Source organism: Callorhinchus milii, unplaced genomic scaffold (assembly GCF_018977255.1).
Source record: "Callorhinchus milii isolate IMCB2004 unplaced genomic scaffold, IMCB_Cmil_1.0 Scaffold4, whole genome shotgun sequence".
NCBI classification, from domain to species: domain Eukaryota; kingdom Metazoa; phylum Chordata; class Chondrichthyes; order Chimaeriformes; family Callorhinchidae; genus Callorhinchus; species Callorhinchus milii.
In genome coordinates, this window is record NW_024704745.1 from 18093663 (window position 1) to 18111210 (window position 17548).

Below are 17548 nucleotides of genomic sequence, written 5' to 3' on the forward strand. Positions count from 1 at the left end.
GAAAATCTGGAATGCATTATAGACAGAATCAATTAGGATGTTTAAAAGAAAGATGGGTATTGGATTGCCTAAGAAGCCTTAAAAATTGATTGGGATACTTTAAAGGAAGAGAAGATAGATACTTGGGAAGTAAGAGTATTAAGGGTCTTGGAAAAAGGCAAGAGAAACAGGATTAAAAGATTTGCCATAATCTATTACATTTGTTCAATAGTTTTGTATTAAACTGTCATTTAGCTCTGATCTCATTCATAAGGGACCAACGAAGAAATACGTTAGAGATAGTCTATGCATATAAAACACAAAAAAAATTGTTTAACCAAATTGTGGAAACCTGTAGAATACAAGCATTGTAATCAGAAAAGGCAAGGAAGCCAAAATAACACACAGACTAAGGTTGTACACTCACTTAGTCATTAACACTGGTTGGTAATCTAGAGATGTTAATTCAGCTCCTCCCCCCCACCCTACCCTTTGGTTGAACAATATCCCCAAAGATGCTTTCTTTCATACTGTTGACATCATTAATTCTCATCCCCCTTTATCAAAACTATTCAAAAGAACAAATTGAACAGAAAAGAGAAAACTGATTTATAGTTGTATTGTTACAAGCAAGTAATGGCATTTTCTTTGAAAAAAACATAAACGTACTTCTATTTAATGAGTACATCTGCACAGAGAAGTTAAAAAAATCCTTGAAATTAATGCAACTCTCAAATACACTTTTAAAAAATGAGACCTCCCGTTGCCTTTTAATCCCAGCCTCCAATGCAAATAAAACATTGTGAAGTGAGAAAATACAATTAGAGTTTCAGAGGAATTACAGGCCAGTATTTGGGCTGCTTTTTATCACACTTCCTATCAAAAGTAAGTTGCATTGCTGTTTCCATTCCTTGGATTTTAGCAGCAGATTCTCCATAGAGTCTCTTCATTTCCACCACTCTCCTCTCACCGGGCCTCTCTGCTGGTGGTTGCACTGTTCTCCCCATCGTGCTGTGAAAATCATGGTCTGCCAAAACATACATTTTCTGCTGCTCATCGTCATACTCCTGCTGTCGTTCTGAGAACATCAAAAAAAATAGGGCGGCTTTAGTGATCATTGAAGAGATAGGAGGGGGAGGGGTTGAAATCAGTGAGTGTAATAGTCCAAAAATGTCAAGTGATCTAAACAGGACTTTATAAAACCTCAGAATATTCTACGTAAATAGGATTGTGTCGCCATCAGAATTTTTGTTAGCAAGTCACACTGAGTAGAAATTCAGTGGCAGAAAAGAGGTACTGCAATATTATAATTTACTCCATAGGATCAAATAAAATATTACAATATACATACGCACGTTTCACCCACAAAATACAGTCAATCCAGTTTACAGTATATCCTGTGAAGCGCTTTGAAATGTCTCAACAACGTGATAAGGCGCTATATCAAATGCAAGGATTATTATTTTTAATATTAGTATAGCATAACTTTGCTCCAGATGCCCCGGAGACCTCTGGTCAATCTTGTGCTGTGCATCCACAGGAAGCACCAACGGACAACCTAATCTGTTAGTGCACAGTTTTCTGTGTGCTGCACTTATGCGCAAGTTGTGACATCAGCTATGACCTGATGACTCTTGCAAATCATTCCCATACACCATTGGGCAGACATGACAGTTCTCTGTCCAGATGACTTGTCATAAATCCTGCCTCTGGCTCAGATGGTTTTAAATTATAAAAAAAATCCCATTCCCTATTGAAGGGAATGACTGGCCAAGGGATCACTCTACATGCTTGAGACCAAATAATATGCGTCACCAGGCTGTGAGAGGGGGACAATATGACAGTGCGCCCGATTCTTTGCCTTACTTGACGCTAATATAATTTGGTCTTTTCAGCAGCAGTTGCTGATTTGCAAGCAGAAGTCGACGTGCCTGCTTTTCCGCTCCTCCCTAACCAAGGGTGTTGAGGTTTCATTATTGACACCTCGATTGAGGAACACATTCATTGACCTTGACATTAGAAAAGCAAGAGCCAAATTGCTTTGCCTTTGATTTTGCTTATGTGAACTGATTATAAGTGCTGCTGGCTTGAATTAAACCCATGAAATACCTTCTGCATCTGGAATTACAAGCTGAATTACCACAGTGCAATAGCTCTGTACAGCAGTTTGGTCCTAATTAATAAGCAAGATTTGATCTTTGAAGAACTTGTAATGAACTACAAATACATTTTTAAAATACAATATAGTATTCTGGCAGCAAGAGTCTGTCAGTGAAGAAATCGTGCCTTTCAGAAACCACACTGGTCTCTCTATTCCAGAGGCACTTCACAGAAAAGCAGTTCTGTACTGCTTGAGGGAACTGTAACCCCTGTGCAACTGATGATTCTGGAGCCCTGGCGGCAACAGACAAACGAATGGTCGCTCCGGATGAGTCCTGCTTTTAAAGAAGCAAAAAGTGACTTTCAGTTCCTGATTGTGGGCATGCCTTGGGGTCAGGGAAAGATCTATGCAAACTGTAAGCTCAGGCCACGTGAGGATGTGTAAGCGGTAGCATATTACATTCATCACCAATGTGGTACTGCTCACAGGGAAGCCCTGACAACCACCTCTCAGGGATATTGAAGTTGGGGCTACCATTGACAGCAACGTGTAGCTTTCTGGTTTCACTTTAGATTAAAATGATGGTGCATGAAGTCAGGCAGAGGATCAGCAACAAGTGACAATTCACTGAAGGACAATAACTTTGATTTAGTATATTCATATTTGACCGAATGCATTCACAGCAACTTCTTTCTGCTCTGTAAAACTGTACTTTCTTAGTACAGAAATGTTCCCTCCACCCAAAGAATAGGATGGCACGCACCTCAATGAGATTTTAGGAATTTTAATTTCTCAAACACTGTAACTTGCCATGTAATTGCTGCTCTTACACAAAGTCCTGGGAGACATGGTGTGGGATGTATTGTAATCTTGTAGACACACTGTTGTAGCTTAATGGAAATTCCTAGAAGCCCAAATGGCAAAAAAAGTAACAATAAACTACATTATTTGATTTCCACCATTCTGTAAATAAGTGAGAAAATATTGAAATTAATCTATGATTGCATCTAACCTCTTTAGGGGGTTGTTGTGGCAAATAATAAATTGCGAGAAGTTATGGAGAAAATTCTCCCGGAATTCCCCACATACTACGCTACTTGTTGGCGTGCAGACAAGAAATAGTTTACCACTGGAGTAATCCACAAGCAATGGCCAGATGGCCCACGTCTTAGCCTCAAAGATGAACACAGAGGAATGAAGCCAATCACCAGACTAATTGCTGCAACTAGCACGTCTAATCCTCCAACGCAAACAGTAACATCTTGCTTCACATATGCCTCATGCCCTCATTTGTACAATTCCACTTCTATAAACAAATGGTTAGAAAGAATTATAAATTACCTTTAAGAAGCTAGGGATTATTTATTGGTAGATTCCTCTCCCGTCTATCCCATGTATGAGTTTTCTTTGTGTATGAGGTCAGAATTCAGTGTTTATTATGGAATTATTATGGAATTGGGAAAAGGACATTATTGTCTCACTTTTGGCACTATGTATCCAAGGTATCATTGGGTCCCAATGTCAGTATTATCATTTCTCAACTCAGGCCAGGTCTTAAATCTAACTCAAACTTGACATGATGAAAGTCTACTGGCTGTAAGACTGGGCTCATACCATAGAATTGGTGGTGAATCATCACTAATATAATAAGCCAAAAATACTGTATAAATAGAAACCCAAGCCAATAAAATCACGCTCAAATCCTGCTCCTGACACCACCTGGAGGAAATGGTTTCAAAAACAGTGCAGTATAAACAAGCTGGGTGTGATTCACACTGGCCTCACTAGTCCTTGGTACCTTGAAAACACAATCAATGGATTCTCAGGAACCTTTGGTCCAACAAATTTCAAAATACCTTAGAAATTCTGAAACCGGGTGTCACTGTGTTTCTTAAACACACCCAATGCAATTGATAAAGTAGCAGCATAAATTAGGCTCCTCTTGCGAGGTTAAAGGTGTAGTGTTTTGATGCAGGTTTTTACGCTGGCGCTAATGCTGTCTACAGTTAATAAAATAATAATCCTTTCATTTGGTATAATGCCTCATTATGTAGTTGCGAAATCTCAAAGTGCTTCACAGGATATATTGTAAAGTGGGGTATTTTTATGGGGGTTACCAAAAGGGGAAAAAAGGGAGATTTACAATGTCACATAACATTAAGCATTAATACCGAAGAACAGTGAATAGAGCTATCTGAGAGAGATGCTGGTAAACAAATAAACAAATAATAATGAGCCTTGCATTTGATATGGCGTCTTTCACATCGGGAGGACGTCTCAAAGTGCTTCACTGGATTTACTGTAATATGTAGCAACATATGTAATATGTAGAATGCCAACTGACCTGACAGTATAAGGGTTGTTATATGAGCTGAGAATTCACGTTATTCTGGATACTTAAGATAGTAATCAATTCGCAGAGCGGCTGTATTTTGAAATGCATTTTAAGAAATCAGTAAAGTTCACTGCATACCTTTGAACAAGTTGAAAGTAACTGCATAGCTTACAATTATATTCTGAAGCAACTCTATATACAGTGTTTACATTATGCAAAACTTGGCCACATGATATTGCAATATTTATTCCATCAATACAGTATTCAAGAGTTTAGACTCTGTCATTTCCATAATGCTCAACCCAGGTCCTCCTCATAAACACGCTCACAATTGAGTCATTGAGTTTTCTCCTCTCAAAGCTCATTTGAACACCGACTAATCATTTACACGCTGTCACAATTCCACTTCATACTTATTGCAATTTAAAGCATTGTGACTTGAAATACAATGTACTGTACAATATTCCATTAAAATCCAGCAAGAACCACTCCCACCAGCGATCTGTCAGAGAAAAGGAGATCTTAAACTGACTGTGGTTAACGTTTCTATTGCTGTAACAGTACTGGTTGTCTTGCGTATTTTTAGCTACAGCCCCAGCAAACTGGCCTTTTTCCCCCCAGTGGAATCTAATCCAGATGTTCATAAACTTACGAAAAAGGTAACAGATGCCAGGGAGCAAATTTATAACAGACCAAGGACTGGGTAATAATGAGATATTTACCCTTTGAGCGTCATGTTTCAGTACATTCATGTAAATATCCAATAAATATTCTTCAACAATAAACAGGGCCCCGAGTTTCCCTTTCTTGCATGTTCTAGTGGGGGATGGAAGGGGTAGGACTAGAAACATCATTTTTGCACTTTCAGGCAGCTTTTTGGCTTTATCCTCACTCTTGTATTGAAATCCCTTCACACCCTTGGCACCCCCCTATCTCTCCAACCTGCTCTCTCCCTCCACTACTACCCGCTGCCTCCCCTCGACTGGCTCCGGCCTCCTTCTTGTCCCCTGGACCCACCACCCCACCATCGGCGGCCATGCTTTCAGCCACTACACCCTGAAGCCGTGGAACTCTCCCTCAATCCCTTCGCCTTGATCCCTCTCTCCCTATTTACAGGTCACGCTTGAAGACCTTCGTCTTTGACTGGACCTACGGTCACCTTCCCCCTCCGCCTGGCTCGGCATGAGGCTCCACCACTGTTAAGCACGCTGAGACACCATCTAGCGTGAAGAGCGCTATGTAAATGCAAGCTGTTGTTATATCCTGTTACTACTACTACCTTGAAAAGAGAAGGGAGCCTCTCGCAGAGTCCTAGCCAACAACACCCTCCCCCCCTCCCCCCATAAAACTTACTCGCTTCATGGCTAAACGTGGGACATTTAGTTGCGCAAATTTGCTGCCGTGTTCAACTACAAAATACAGTCACTAAACTTTATAGTATACCCTCTGAAGTACTATGAGATACCATCCAACATGAAAGTCACTGTATCAAATGCAAGGATTATTTATTATTTAACCAGCACATCATCAACCAGTATCTCCAAAATGTGCACTATCCTTAAGATAATGGAAGCGTTGGAAGCATTGACCATTTATTTAGAATTTATTTACAGAATACGCTATGAATATAACATTATTTTGCAATACATTTTTAAGCCGTCTCTCAGTGACACCTATCGACAGAGAAATTAAATAAACTGAGAAGCTGTTGCTTGCTACTGTGTTGATTGATGCAACGTGCTGCCCCCTGGCGCAGAAAACTGGACACAACAGAGCTTCATGAAAATCGTAGAAAATTACATGGACGGGTGATAAAAATATCATTACACTTGATATAGTGTTTTTCACATCAGGAGCACGTCTCCAAGTTCTTTACATGGTTTACTGTAAAGTGTAATGATGGTGTATTTTTGTAGGCGAATGTGGCAGTCAATGTTGAAAATGGCAATGTGCCACAAACAGCCATGAAGTTAATGACCAATTTTATTTGAGGAATTGTTGGCCTGGACAGCAAGAGAAATTCCCTTCCCTTCTCACATCTGATTCATGTGTTATGCATCAACAGCATTGCCATTTTTAATTTCAGATTTCCAAAACGTGAAGTAAGCTGCCTTGCTCCAGTCTTCCAAAAAAATCAACTCAATCAAACTCGGCAATTCGAGACCTGTCTCAAACCTCCATTCTTACAAAACTCCACGAGCTTAGTGGATCACTAAACATCCTCAAATTTCTCCACACCACCCATCTGTGTAATCTTATATAGCCCTATGACTCTTCTGACTCTGATTTACTGCTCTCAACCCACAACAACAACAACAACCTGCATTTATATAGCAGCTTTCACTTGGGTAGTGTCTCGAAGCTCGACAGTGGTGGAGTCTGACAACAAGCCAGGGGGAGAGGGTGGGGTGAGGTGACTATAAGCACGATCAAAAAGGAAGGTCTTTAGGTGGGATTTGAAGGTGGGGAGGGAGGGGGAAAGGCGGAGGGATTGAGGGAGAGAGTTCCAGAGTTTCGGGGCATAGTGGCTGAAGGCACAGCCACCGATGGTGGAGAGGAGGGGATGGGGGACAAACAAGAAGCTGGAGCCAGCCGAGTGAAGGCAGCAGGTGGTGAAGTAGGGGGTAAGCAGGTTGGATAGGTAGGGAGGTGTGAGGGCATGATGCGATTTGAAAACACGTACGAGGATCTTGAAATCAATCCGTTCAGTAATTGGGAGCCCGTGGAGTCTGGTACAGACTGGTGTAATGGGGGTCTGGAGTTTTGTGCGGTGAGTATGCGGGCGGTAATTGACTCAGTACTGATGCCAGGTTTTACCTGGATTTCAAGCCAACGGTTTTATATCAAATTTTGTTTGGAATACAAATGAAGTAGCTATTCTCTAAATGAAAAGGCTGAAACAAACAGCCAAATACAAACAATTGATCTTTAAATTCAGAAGATTTGTGCAAAACAGTGTCTTTCCAACTGTGCAATAACTTGGAATCCCACCTGCTCCTCTTGTTTTCTACTTTGTTAGTAAATATCTCGCTCTAGTGAGGGCAATTCTTTAATACTCTTAAAACTGCATTGCAGTGAGTTCTTTCATACCGAGGCTGAAAATATTGTTTTAAGAGTTTTAAAACAATAGTGGTTAAAGCACTCGCCTCACAAGCGAGAGACCTGGGTTCGATTCCCGGCAGGACGAAACATTGGGAAAGTTTCCTTACTCCACACGTCTCTGTTTACCTAGAAGTAAGTAGGAACCTGGTTGTTAGTCGATTGGCGGATTGCTTTTCTGGGGGTAATAATTCTTTCAATTTTTTTTAAAAATTGGTCATTTAATCTACTACTGTTTGTGGGACACTGCTGTGCGCAATTGGCTGTTACGTTTCGCCCACAAAATATACACTCAATTCACTTTACAGTATATTCTGTGAAGCGCTTTGAGGCAAATCCCGAATACGTGATAAGGTGCTATATCAAATGCAAGAATTATTATTATTAAGAATATTAAAGCATTGTCCTTTGGAGTTGAGTAAAGTGTAATATAAGGTGGGTGAGTAATTCTATTAGATTAAGTTGAACTGTGATAGACTGCAAGTAGCACAATTATAGGTTTGTCCCTCCAAAATCTAAAGCATACTGAGTTCAGTGTGGTTTGCCCTACTCTATAATGAATTGGAATAGTACTAATCATAAGTTGCGGTAATAGACAAAAAGTAATTATGCATTTATACGGGTAAAGAGAATTATGATTAGATAGTTCCAGTGGAGGAGCAGGTACCAACATAGGCTTGATAAAATAAGTAGTCTCTTTGTGTTCTGCAATCTTTATGTTCTGCTCCAATAGTAGCTAGTAACCTCGAAGAGCAAGCTAAAGAAGGAATAGGCAGCAATTTAGACTGGGAGCAAACCACCTGCCCACACTTAAGCAGCATGTACGGTAGTTTAGACTGATCCTAGGTGCAATGACATGAGGAAGAATTATAAAAATAAAAAAATTGTGTGTAAAACAGTATAAACACGTACTTAACTCCTCCCTGTGTTTTTCTGTCTGTTCAAAGTACTGGCGGAGTTCTTCTGTAATCTCTACGCCGCTGACATCACACTCTATTTCACTCTCTGACTCCTCATCCATGTCCGAATAGGGATCCGTTTCATCCTGAAAGTTTTCCTCTTGCCTCTTCGACCCGTGTGGGCGCCGCCACTGCTGGCCCTGCCCGTACCTGGCTCTGTGAGCTGCATCCTCGTGCCAATCAGTGAGGCGACAAGCCCCAAGCTCAGGGCTGGACCAGGCTGGGTACTGAAGTGACTCAACTGCCTTCCGGTATGCTCGTCTGTGTTTCTGCAACCACAGCATGGCTTGTTGATAATGCTGCCAATATCGGGAGTACATTTTATGGCTGTACCACATCTCTCTTGGTCTAGTCACCTCTTCACCCTGCTCAAAAGAAAAATGAAAACAATTAAAGGTACTTATATCTGGACGTTGTGTAAAGACAGAATCAAGGGTATTGTTTCCCATGGTTGGTAGCTGTCTGATGATAGGTATCATATTAGCCACTTAGGTGAGGTAGCAGATTGTACTAGAGATAGAAGGGAGGAAAAATATCTAGATTATTCCAAGGAGGTTGATCATTCGCATCAGAAGATTCTGGGTTTGAATCCTGGTGGATCAGCCCTCAACTGAAAGGTTGATAAAATGAGTACAATGTCTAAACATAAAGGGGAGGCTAGTGGTTCCCTCCTGGCCTTGAGGACAAATATCTTAGCTGAGCCAAGAATGTCCGCAGCTTATTGGTTGACCAGCCCGTCTGATTCATCAATGAGGCTCAGAGGGCAGTCTTAGCTGGATGGTTAATGTGAAAGCCACCTAGTGCATTGTACTGGTAAGTTATCTATTATGATTGGAAGGAAAAGCAAGAATCAAACATCATCAGAAGAGGGTATTAGTGATGGTAAAATAAAACTATCGCAATGTTGCTTGGGCGAGAGGTATCCCTTTCACTACCCAGTTCTCTTAACCATTTCTACATGTTGGGGCTTGAGCTCACAATCCAGGCTGACATTCGAGTGAAGTACTACTACTAATAATCGTTGCATTTGATAATAGCGTCTTCAATATCAGGAGGACATCTCAAAACGCTTCACAGAATTTAAGTGGAGTGACTGTGTATTTGTGGATGAATGTAGCAGCCAATTTGTGCACAGTGTTGTCCCCTCCTCTTCAATATCTATATGCTCTCTCTTGGTGACATCATCCGCAGACATGGGGTCAACTTCTACATGTATGCGGATGACACCCTCTCTGCCTTCACCCTCGACTCCAGGACCATTGCTGTCCTGACAGAATGTCTGGCAGACATCAAGGCATGGATGAGAGCTAACTTTCTACAGCTGAATGTCAACAAGACCGAGGCCCTCCTGGTTGGCTCCTGTCAGCATCTCCTCACCTCAGGAGCTGACAGCATCACCATCCATGGTTGCACACTCCTCCTCACTGAACCAGTCCGGAACCTTGGCGTCTTTTTGACCCTCAAATATCCTTTCTACCCCACATCTGTGCCACGACCCGCTCTGCCTTCCCCCACCTCCGCTACATTACCCGGCTCCGCCACTGTCTCACACCGCATGCCGCCAAAACCCTCATACCCACATTCATAACATTGAGACTTGACTATGTAAACTCCTTGCTTGTCGGCCTTCTCAACTTTTCCCTTCATAGGCTGCAGATCATCCAGAACTCTGCAGGCTGTGTCCTCTCCCGCACCAGGCTCCATGACCCTATCACCCCCATTTTCACCTAACTCCACTGGCTTCCCATCACATAGAGGATACAGTTCAAGATCCTGGTCTTCACCTGCAAAGCCCTCCATGATCTTGCTCCCCTCCTATCTCTGCGACCTCCTAAGCCCCTACCATCCAGCTCGCTCCCTCCGCTCAGCGAGCTCCGGCCTGCTTCCTGTCACCCGCCTCTCCCGGCCCACCATTGGCGGGCAGACCTTCTGCCACTCTGCCCCCACACTCTGGAACTCCATTCCACAGTCTTTCCACAATCTCCTGACCCAGAGGTTGGAGTGTTACCACCAACGTACTGGAGGAGTGCTGCGTTACTATTCACCCCACGGCTGTCTGTTTGGCCTTGATGGAATAAATGGCTGCTCTGTTTACCTACAAATACACAGAGAGTGCACTTGATACAAACTAGTTTTTAAGCATTTTAAAATGTTCCTGATATGATGAAGCAAGATAAAAAATGTATTTTTATTTTTCTACATGAAATAACCGATGCCTCCACTAGAGGGCCAGTATTGAGATTATCAAACTCATTGAAATACATCGCAACAGTCAGGCAGACAACCTTCTTTCCCAGTCGAGAGGAATGCTCACCACCTCCACGTACGTGGGTGATGTAGATTGAATCACTTGGGTCAGTATATAGTTACTGTGACCTGATTAATTGGATTTTTTTTTTAGCAATTTAGCAGCGTTTGCTCTGAAATACCTTCTTTCAATATCATCAATCAGATAAATTATGACTTTGCCTTAGTACCACTTTAGTTCATTTAGACATATATTCAGCGATTGACAAGTCTATTGTCATGGGGAGGGGTGTGGCTGAACATCTTACTGAAAGCCATTAATACTGGGTGCTCAGCAATTTTCCACAGTTCTTCCTCAGTTAGATTCCCTCATTGCCCTTGGTTCAGGTTTATTATTATTATTCATAACAGTATTTCTAAAAATAAATAATAATCCTTACATTTGATATATCTTATCACGTGATTGAAAGGTTTCACAAGATTCAATATATATTGCGATAACCATGTATGTGTAGGAGAACGTGGAAGCTAACGTGTGCATACAATGTCTACAAATAGCTGTCAAGTGAATAACCATTTGTTTTGCTTTATCTGGAGGATCGTTGGCTAGGACATCAGGATAAACCCCTTCATTATATGTATAATGCTGTAGGATCTTTAACGTCACCTGAACAGGGCAGATGGGGCCTTGGTTTGACATCTCATCCCAAGGATGGCATCTCCAACAAGGCATCACTCACCTAGCACTGCACTGAAGTATCAACTATTTGTGGCCAACTTGTGGTCCATTAATAAAGCACATTATATCAGGGTCAATCTGTTCTTTGATGAGCAATAGTTCACAGGAGAAAATGCTCTGTCCATTCATTCTAGCTCCTTCTGCCGCTATTGATCAATAAACTGCAGGCTGAGCATGGCTGTGACCAGGAACACAAACCTTGCGTTTGATACAGCACCTTATCACATCTTCGAGATAAACCTGGACTTCAATTCAGAGCGGTCCGGTGTGAGAAGTGATATATTTTTGTGGCAATTGTCACAGTGTTTGGAGTTGTGGTTCAGACAGTCCAGACTGAGCTTTAACTTGGACATCATTAATTCAAGGCTGACAATTTGATAACAGGATTCCAACAAATTCCCCAATGCCCAGTGGGCAGCAGCGGCATCTGCTCCACACGCATCGGCTGCACAAAGTCCAAGGGCCACAGCGGCGGGTCCCACACACACAGAGGGCACTGAGGGCACAGCGGGTGCAGAGGGCACTGAGGGTGCAGAGGGCTCAGAGGGTACAGAGGGCGCAGTGGGCACTGAGGGCGCAAAGGGTACAGAGGGCACTGAGGGTACAGAGGGCACTGAGGGTACAGAGGGCACTGAGGGTGTAGAGGGTACAGAGAACACTGAGCGTGTAGAGGGTACAGAGGGCACTGAGGGTGAAGAGGGTACAGAGGGCACTGAGGTTGTAGAGAGCACTGAGGGTACTGGGGGTGTGGAGAGCACTGAGGGCACTGGGGGTGTGGAGGGCACTGGGGGACTGGGGGTGTGGGGCACTGGGGTGGGGGCAGTGGGGCACTGGGGGTGTGGGGGGCACTGGGGTGTGTGGAGGGCACTGAGGGCACTGGGGGTGTGGGGGCACTGGGGGTGTGGGGGCAGTGGGGGTCTGGGGGCACTGGGGGTGTGGGGGGCACTGGGGGTGTGGGGGCACTGGGGGTGTGGGGGCACTGGGGTGTGGGGGCAGTGGGGCACTGGGGGTGTGGGGGCACTGGGGGTGTGGAGGGCACTGAGGGCACTGGGGGTGTGGGGGCATGAGGGTGTGGAGGGCACTGGGGTGTGGAGGGCACTGAGGGCACTGGGGGTGTGGGGGCAGTGGGGGCACTGGGGGTGTGGGGGCACTGGGGGTGCGGGGGCAGTGGGGTGTGGGGGGCACTGGGGGTGTGGAGGGCACTGAGGGCACTGGGGTGTGGGGGCACTGGGGGTGTGGGGGCAGTGGGGGTGTGGGGGCACTGGGGGTGTGGGGGCACTGGGGGTGGGGGCACTGGGGGTGTGGGGGGCAGTGGGGGCACTGGGGTGTGGGGGCAGTGGGGGTGTGGAGGGCACTGAGGGCACGGGGGTGTGGAGGGCACTGAGGGTGTGGAGGGCACTGGGGGTGTGGAGGGCACTGAGGGCACTGGGGGGCAGTGGGGGCACTGGGGTGTGGGGGGCACTGGGGGTGTGGGGGCAGTGGGGGCACTGGGGGTGTGGGGGCACTGGGGGTGTGGGGCAGTGGGGGCACTTGGGGTGTGGGGGCACTGGGGTGTGGGGCAGTGGGGCACTGGGGGTGTGGGGGCACTGGGGGTGTGGGGGCAGTGGGGGTGTGGGGGCACTGGGGGTGTGGGGGCAGTGGGGTGTGGGGCACTGGGGGTGTGGGGGCAGTGGGGGTGTGGGTCAGTGGGGGCACTGGGGGTGTGGAGGGCACTGGGGGTGTGGAGGGCACTGAGGGCACTGGGGGTGTGGAGGGCACTGAGGGTGTGGAGGGCACTGGGGGTGTGGAGGGCACTGAGGGCACTGGGGGTGTGGGGGCAGTGGGGGCACTGGGGTGTGGGGGGCACTGGGGGTGCGGGGGCAGTGGGGGCACTGGGGGTGTGGGGGGCACTGGGGTGTGGAGGGCACTGAGGGCACTGGGGTGTGGGGGGCAGTGGGGGCACTGGGGGTGTGGGGGCACTGGGGTGCGGGGCAGTGGGGGCACTGGGGTGTGGGGGCACTGGGGGTGTGGAGGGCACTGAGGGCACTGGGGGTGTGGGGGCACTGGGGTGTGGGGGCAGTGGGGGTGTGGGGGCACTGGGGTGTGGGGGGCACTGGGGGTGCGGGGGCAGTGGGGGCACTGGGGTGTGGGGGCACTGGGGGTGTGGAGGGCACTGAGGGCACTGGGGTGTGGGGGCACTGGGGGTGTGGGGCACTGGGGGTGTGGGGGCACTGGGGTGTGGGGGGCACTGGGGGTGTGGGGGGCACTGGGGGTGTGGAGGGCACTGGGGGTGTGGAGGGCACTGAGGGCACTGGGGGTGTGGGGGGCACTGGGGTGTGGGGCAGTGGGGGTGTGGGGGCACTGGGGTGTGGGGGCAGTGGGGGTGTGGGGTCAGGTCGGGGCGGGACCGGGTCATGTACCACAGAATGTTAATTACAACCTTCACTCACACAGACTGTGTACAGAGTCACGTGGTCAGGGCCTGAGGGGGGCGGTCTGGGTACCGGTGTCGGTGGGGGGGAGTGTCGGGGGTGGGGAGGTGTGGGGGGGTGTGGGTGTGGGGGGGGAGGTGAGGGGGGGTGTGGGTGTGGGGGTGGGGAGGTGAGGGGGGGGTGTGGGTGTGGGGGTGGGGAGGTGGGGGGGGTGTGGGGAGGTGAGGGGGGGTGTGGGGGTGTGGGTGTGTGTGGGGGGGGTGCGGGTGTGGGGGTGTGGGGAGGTGAGGGGGGGTGCGGGTGTGGGGGAGGTGTGGGGGGGGTGTGGGGTGGTGGGGGTGGTGGAGGTGAGGGGGGGTGCGGGTGTGGGTGTGGGTGTGTGGGGGGTGGATGTGGGGTGGGGAGGTGAGGGGGTGCGGGTGTGTGTGGGGGTTACCTCGGTCCCCCGGTTCGGGTCCATTCTCTTCCTGGTCCCGCGTGTAGCTCAGATCAGCGCCTGCGCGGTGAGAACCACGAGGTTTGGCGCTCGGAGCGACCCGTACAGTCAGTCAGTCAGTCAGTCACCATGGAAACGGTCACCATGGTGATCCCCACAGGAGTGCAGCCCCACAGCAAACCCGGGGGAGAGGTTCATTTGCTTCATTCACAGAACTGCTTCACTGAGGGGGGAAATTGGGGGTGGGGGTGAGATGGGGGGGTGTGAGATGGGGGGGTGTGAGATGGGGTGGGGGTGTAAGATGGGGTGGGGGTGAGATGGGGGGGTGAGATGGGGTGGGGTGAGATGGGGGTGTGTGAGATGGGGGTGTGAGATGGGGTGGGGGTGAGATGGGGTGGGGGTGTGAGATGGGGTGGGGGTGAGATGGGGTGGGGGTGTGAGATGGGGTGGGGTGAGATGGGGGGTGAGATGGGGTGGGGTGTGAGATGGGGTGGGGTGAGATGGGGGGGTGAGATGGGGGGGGTGAGATGGGCGGGGGTGAGATGGGGGGAGGTGAGATGGGGTGGGGGTGTGAGATGGGGTGGGGGTGAGATGGGGGGGTGAGATGGGGGGTGAGATGGGTGGGGGTGAGATGGGGTGGGGGTGTGAGATGGGGTGGGGGTGTGAGATGGGGGGGTGAGATGGGGTGGGGTGAGATGGGGTGGGGGTGTGAGATGGGGGGGAGGTGAGATGGGGTGGGGGTGAGATGGGTTGGGGTGAGATGGGGTGGGGGTGAGATGGGGGGGTGAGATGGGGGGAGGTGAGATGGGGTGGGGGTGAGATGGGGGGGTGAGATGGGGGGGGTGAGATGGGGGGGAGGTGAGATGGGGTGGGGGTGTGAGATAGGGGGTGAGATGGGGGGGGTGTGAGATGGGGGGGGGTGAGATGGGGGGGGTGAGAGATAGGGGGGTGAGATGGGGGGAGGTGAGATGGGGTGGGGGTGAGATGGGGGGAGGTGTGAGATGGGGTGGGGTGTGAGATGGGGTGGGGTGTGAGATGGGGTGGGGGTGAGATGGGGTGGGGGTGTGAGATGGGGTGGGGGTGAGATGGGGGGTGAGATGGGGTGGGGGTGAGATGGGGTGGGGGTGAGATGGGGTGGGGGTGAGATGGGGGAGGTGAGATGGGGGGGAGTGAGATGGGGTGGGGGTGAGATGGGGGGTGTTGAGATGGGGTGGGGGTGAGATGGGGGGGAGGTGAGATGGGGTGGGGGTGTGAGATGGGGTGGGGGTGAGATGGGGTGGGGGTGAGATGGGGTGGGGGTGAGATGGGGGGAGGTGAGATGGGGTGGGGTGTGAGATGGGGTGGGGTGAGATGGGGTGAGAATGGGGGGTGAGATGGGGTGGGGTGAGATGGGGTGGGGGTGAGATGGGGGGGAGGTGAGATGGGGTGGGGTGGAGATGGGTGGGGTGAGATGGGGGGGGGGTGAGATGGGGTGGGGGTGTGAGATGGGGTGGGGGTGAGATGGGGTGGGGGTGAGATGGGGTGGTGTGAGATGGGGTGGGGGTGTGAGATGGGGTGGGGGTGAGATGGGGGGGTGAGATGGGGTGGGGGTGAGATGGGGGGTGAGATGGGGTGGGGGTGAGATGGGGGGTGAGATGGGGGGTGAGATGGGGTGGGGTGAGATGGGGGGGTGAGATGGGGGGGGGTGAGATGGGGGGGGTGAGATGGGGTGGGGTGAGATGGGGTGGGGTGAGATGGGGTGGGGGTGTGAGATAGGGGGTGAGATGGGGGGGTGTGAGATGGGGGGGGTTGAGATGGGGGGGGGTGAGATGGGGGGGTGAGAGATAGGGGGGGTGAGATGGGGGGAGGTGAGATGGGGTGGGGGTGTGAGATGGGGTGGGGTGAGATGGGGTGGGGGTGTGAGATGGGGTGGGGGTGTGAGATGGGGTGGGGGTGAGATGGGTGGGGTGAGATGGGGTGGGGGTGAGATGGGGTGGGGTGAGATGGGGGGAGGTGAGATGGGGTGGGGGTGAGATGGGGGGTGAGATGGGGGGGTGTGAGATGGGGGGGGGGTTGAGATGGGGGGGGGGTGAGATGGGGGGGGGTGAGAGATAGGGGGGTGAGATGGGGGAGGTGAGATGGGGTGGGGGTGTGAGATGGGGTGGGGGTGAGATGGGGGAGGTGAGATGGGTGGGGGTGTGAGATGGGGTGGGGGTGTGAGATGGGGTTGGGGTGAGATGGGGTGGGGTGAGATGGGGGGGAGGTGAGATGGGGGGGGTGAGATGGGGTGGGGGTGAGATGGGGTGGGGGTGAGATGGGGGGAGGTGAGATGGGGTGGGGTGTGAGATGGGGTGGGGGTGAGATGGGCGGGTGAGATTGGGGGGGGTGAGATGGGGTGGGGGTGAGATGGGGTGGGGGTGAGATGGGGGGGAGGTGAGATGGGGTGGGGGTGTGAGATGGGGGGGGGTGAGATGGGGTGGGGTGAGATGGGGGGGAGGTGAGATGGGGTGGGGGTGTGAGATGGGGTGGGGGTGAGATGGGGGGAGGTGAGATGGGGGGGGGTGTGAGATGGGGTGGGGGTGAGATGGGGGGGTGAGATGGGGTGGGGGTGAGATGGGGGGTGAGATGGGGGGTGAGATGGGGGGTGAGATGGGGGGAGGTGAGATGGGGTGGGGGTGAGATGGGGGGTGGGGTGAGATGAGGTGGGGGTGAGATGGGGGGTGGGGGTGAGATGGGGGTGGGGGTGAGATGTGGGGGGGGTGAGATGGGGGTGGGGGTGAAATGGGGTGGGGGTGAGATGGGGTGGGGGTGAGAGATGGGGTGGGGGTTAGATGAGGTGGGGGTTAGATGGGGGGGTGGGGGTGAGATGGGGGGGTGAGATGGGGGGTGGGGGTGAGATTGGGGGGGGTGTGAGATAGGGGGGTGAGATGGGGTGGGGGTACAACTTTTAACTCCTGTCTATTTGCTGTTCTCTCATGTTGGTGATTGTAACATGATTTCTTGTAACAATAATGTTAGTTGAAGCAATTGCCAAAACAGCAACAAGAAGGAGCATTACTGGTCCACAAATATACCACCTGCACACACCAGGGAGAAGGGAAGAGGGGGCATTCAATCTGAGGGGATTACATTGGGTGGAGGCTCATTTGGAGAGTGAGTAGTTGGGCCAAATGGCCTGTTTCAGTGCTGTTCAGTCTATATCATTCTATGCAATATGTCACAGAAATAACCGAGGTTGACGCCTAATTATTAATAGGTGTTGC

The 17548-nt window shown here is 50.1% G+C and overlaps 1 protein-coding gene across 1 annotated transcript; it reads right to left on the minus strand.

Annotated features, from left to right (window-relative positions):
- Nucleotides 1-14378, minus strand: gemin8 (gem (nuclear organelle) associated protein 8). The gene is made up of 3 exons (XM_042334715.1): nt 14307-14378; nt 8427-8838; nt 1-1057 (listed from the first exon to the last, which is right to left on the minus strand). Exons 1-3 carry the CDS (start codon nt 14328-14330, stop codon nt 801-803), a joined length of 693 nt encoding a protein of 230 aa, XP_042190649.1. The 5' UTR covers nt 14331-14378; the 3' UTR covers nt 1-800.
- Between the last annotated feature and the right edge of the window lie 3170 nt (nt 14379-17548).

Excerpts from the sequence above, each read along its gene's own strand:
- gemin8 (XM_042334715.1), bottom strand. The coding sequence starts at position 14,330 with ATGGACCCGAACCGGGGGACCGAG. Across the intron at positions 8,839-14,306 it reads ACCCGAACCGGGGGACCGAG|GGTGAAGAGGTGACTAGACC; the intron begins GTAACCCCCACA and ends TCTTTTGAGCAG. Across the intron at positions 1,058-8,426 it reads AAAACACAGGGAGGAGTTAA|AACGACAGCAGGAGTATGAC; the intron begins GTACGTGTTTAT and ends TGATGTTCTCAG.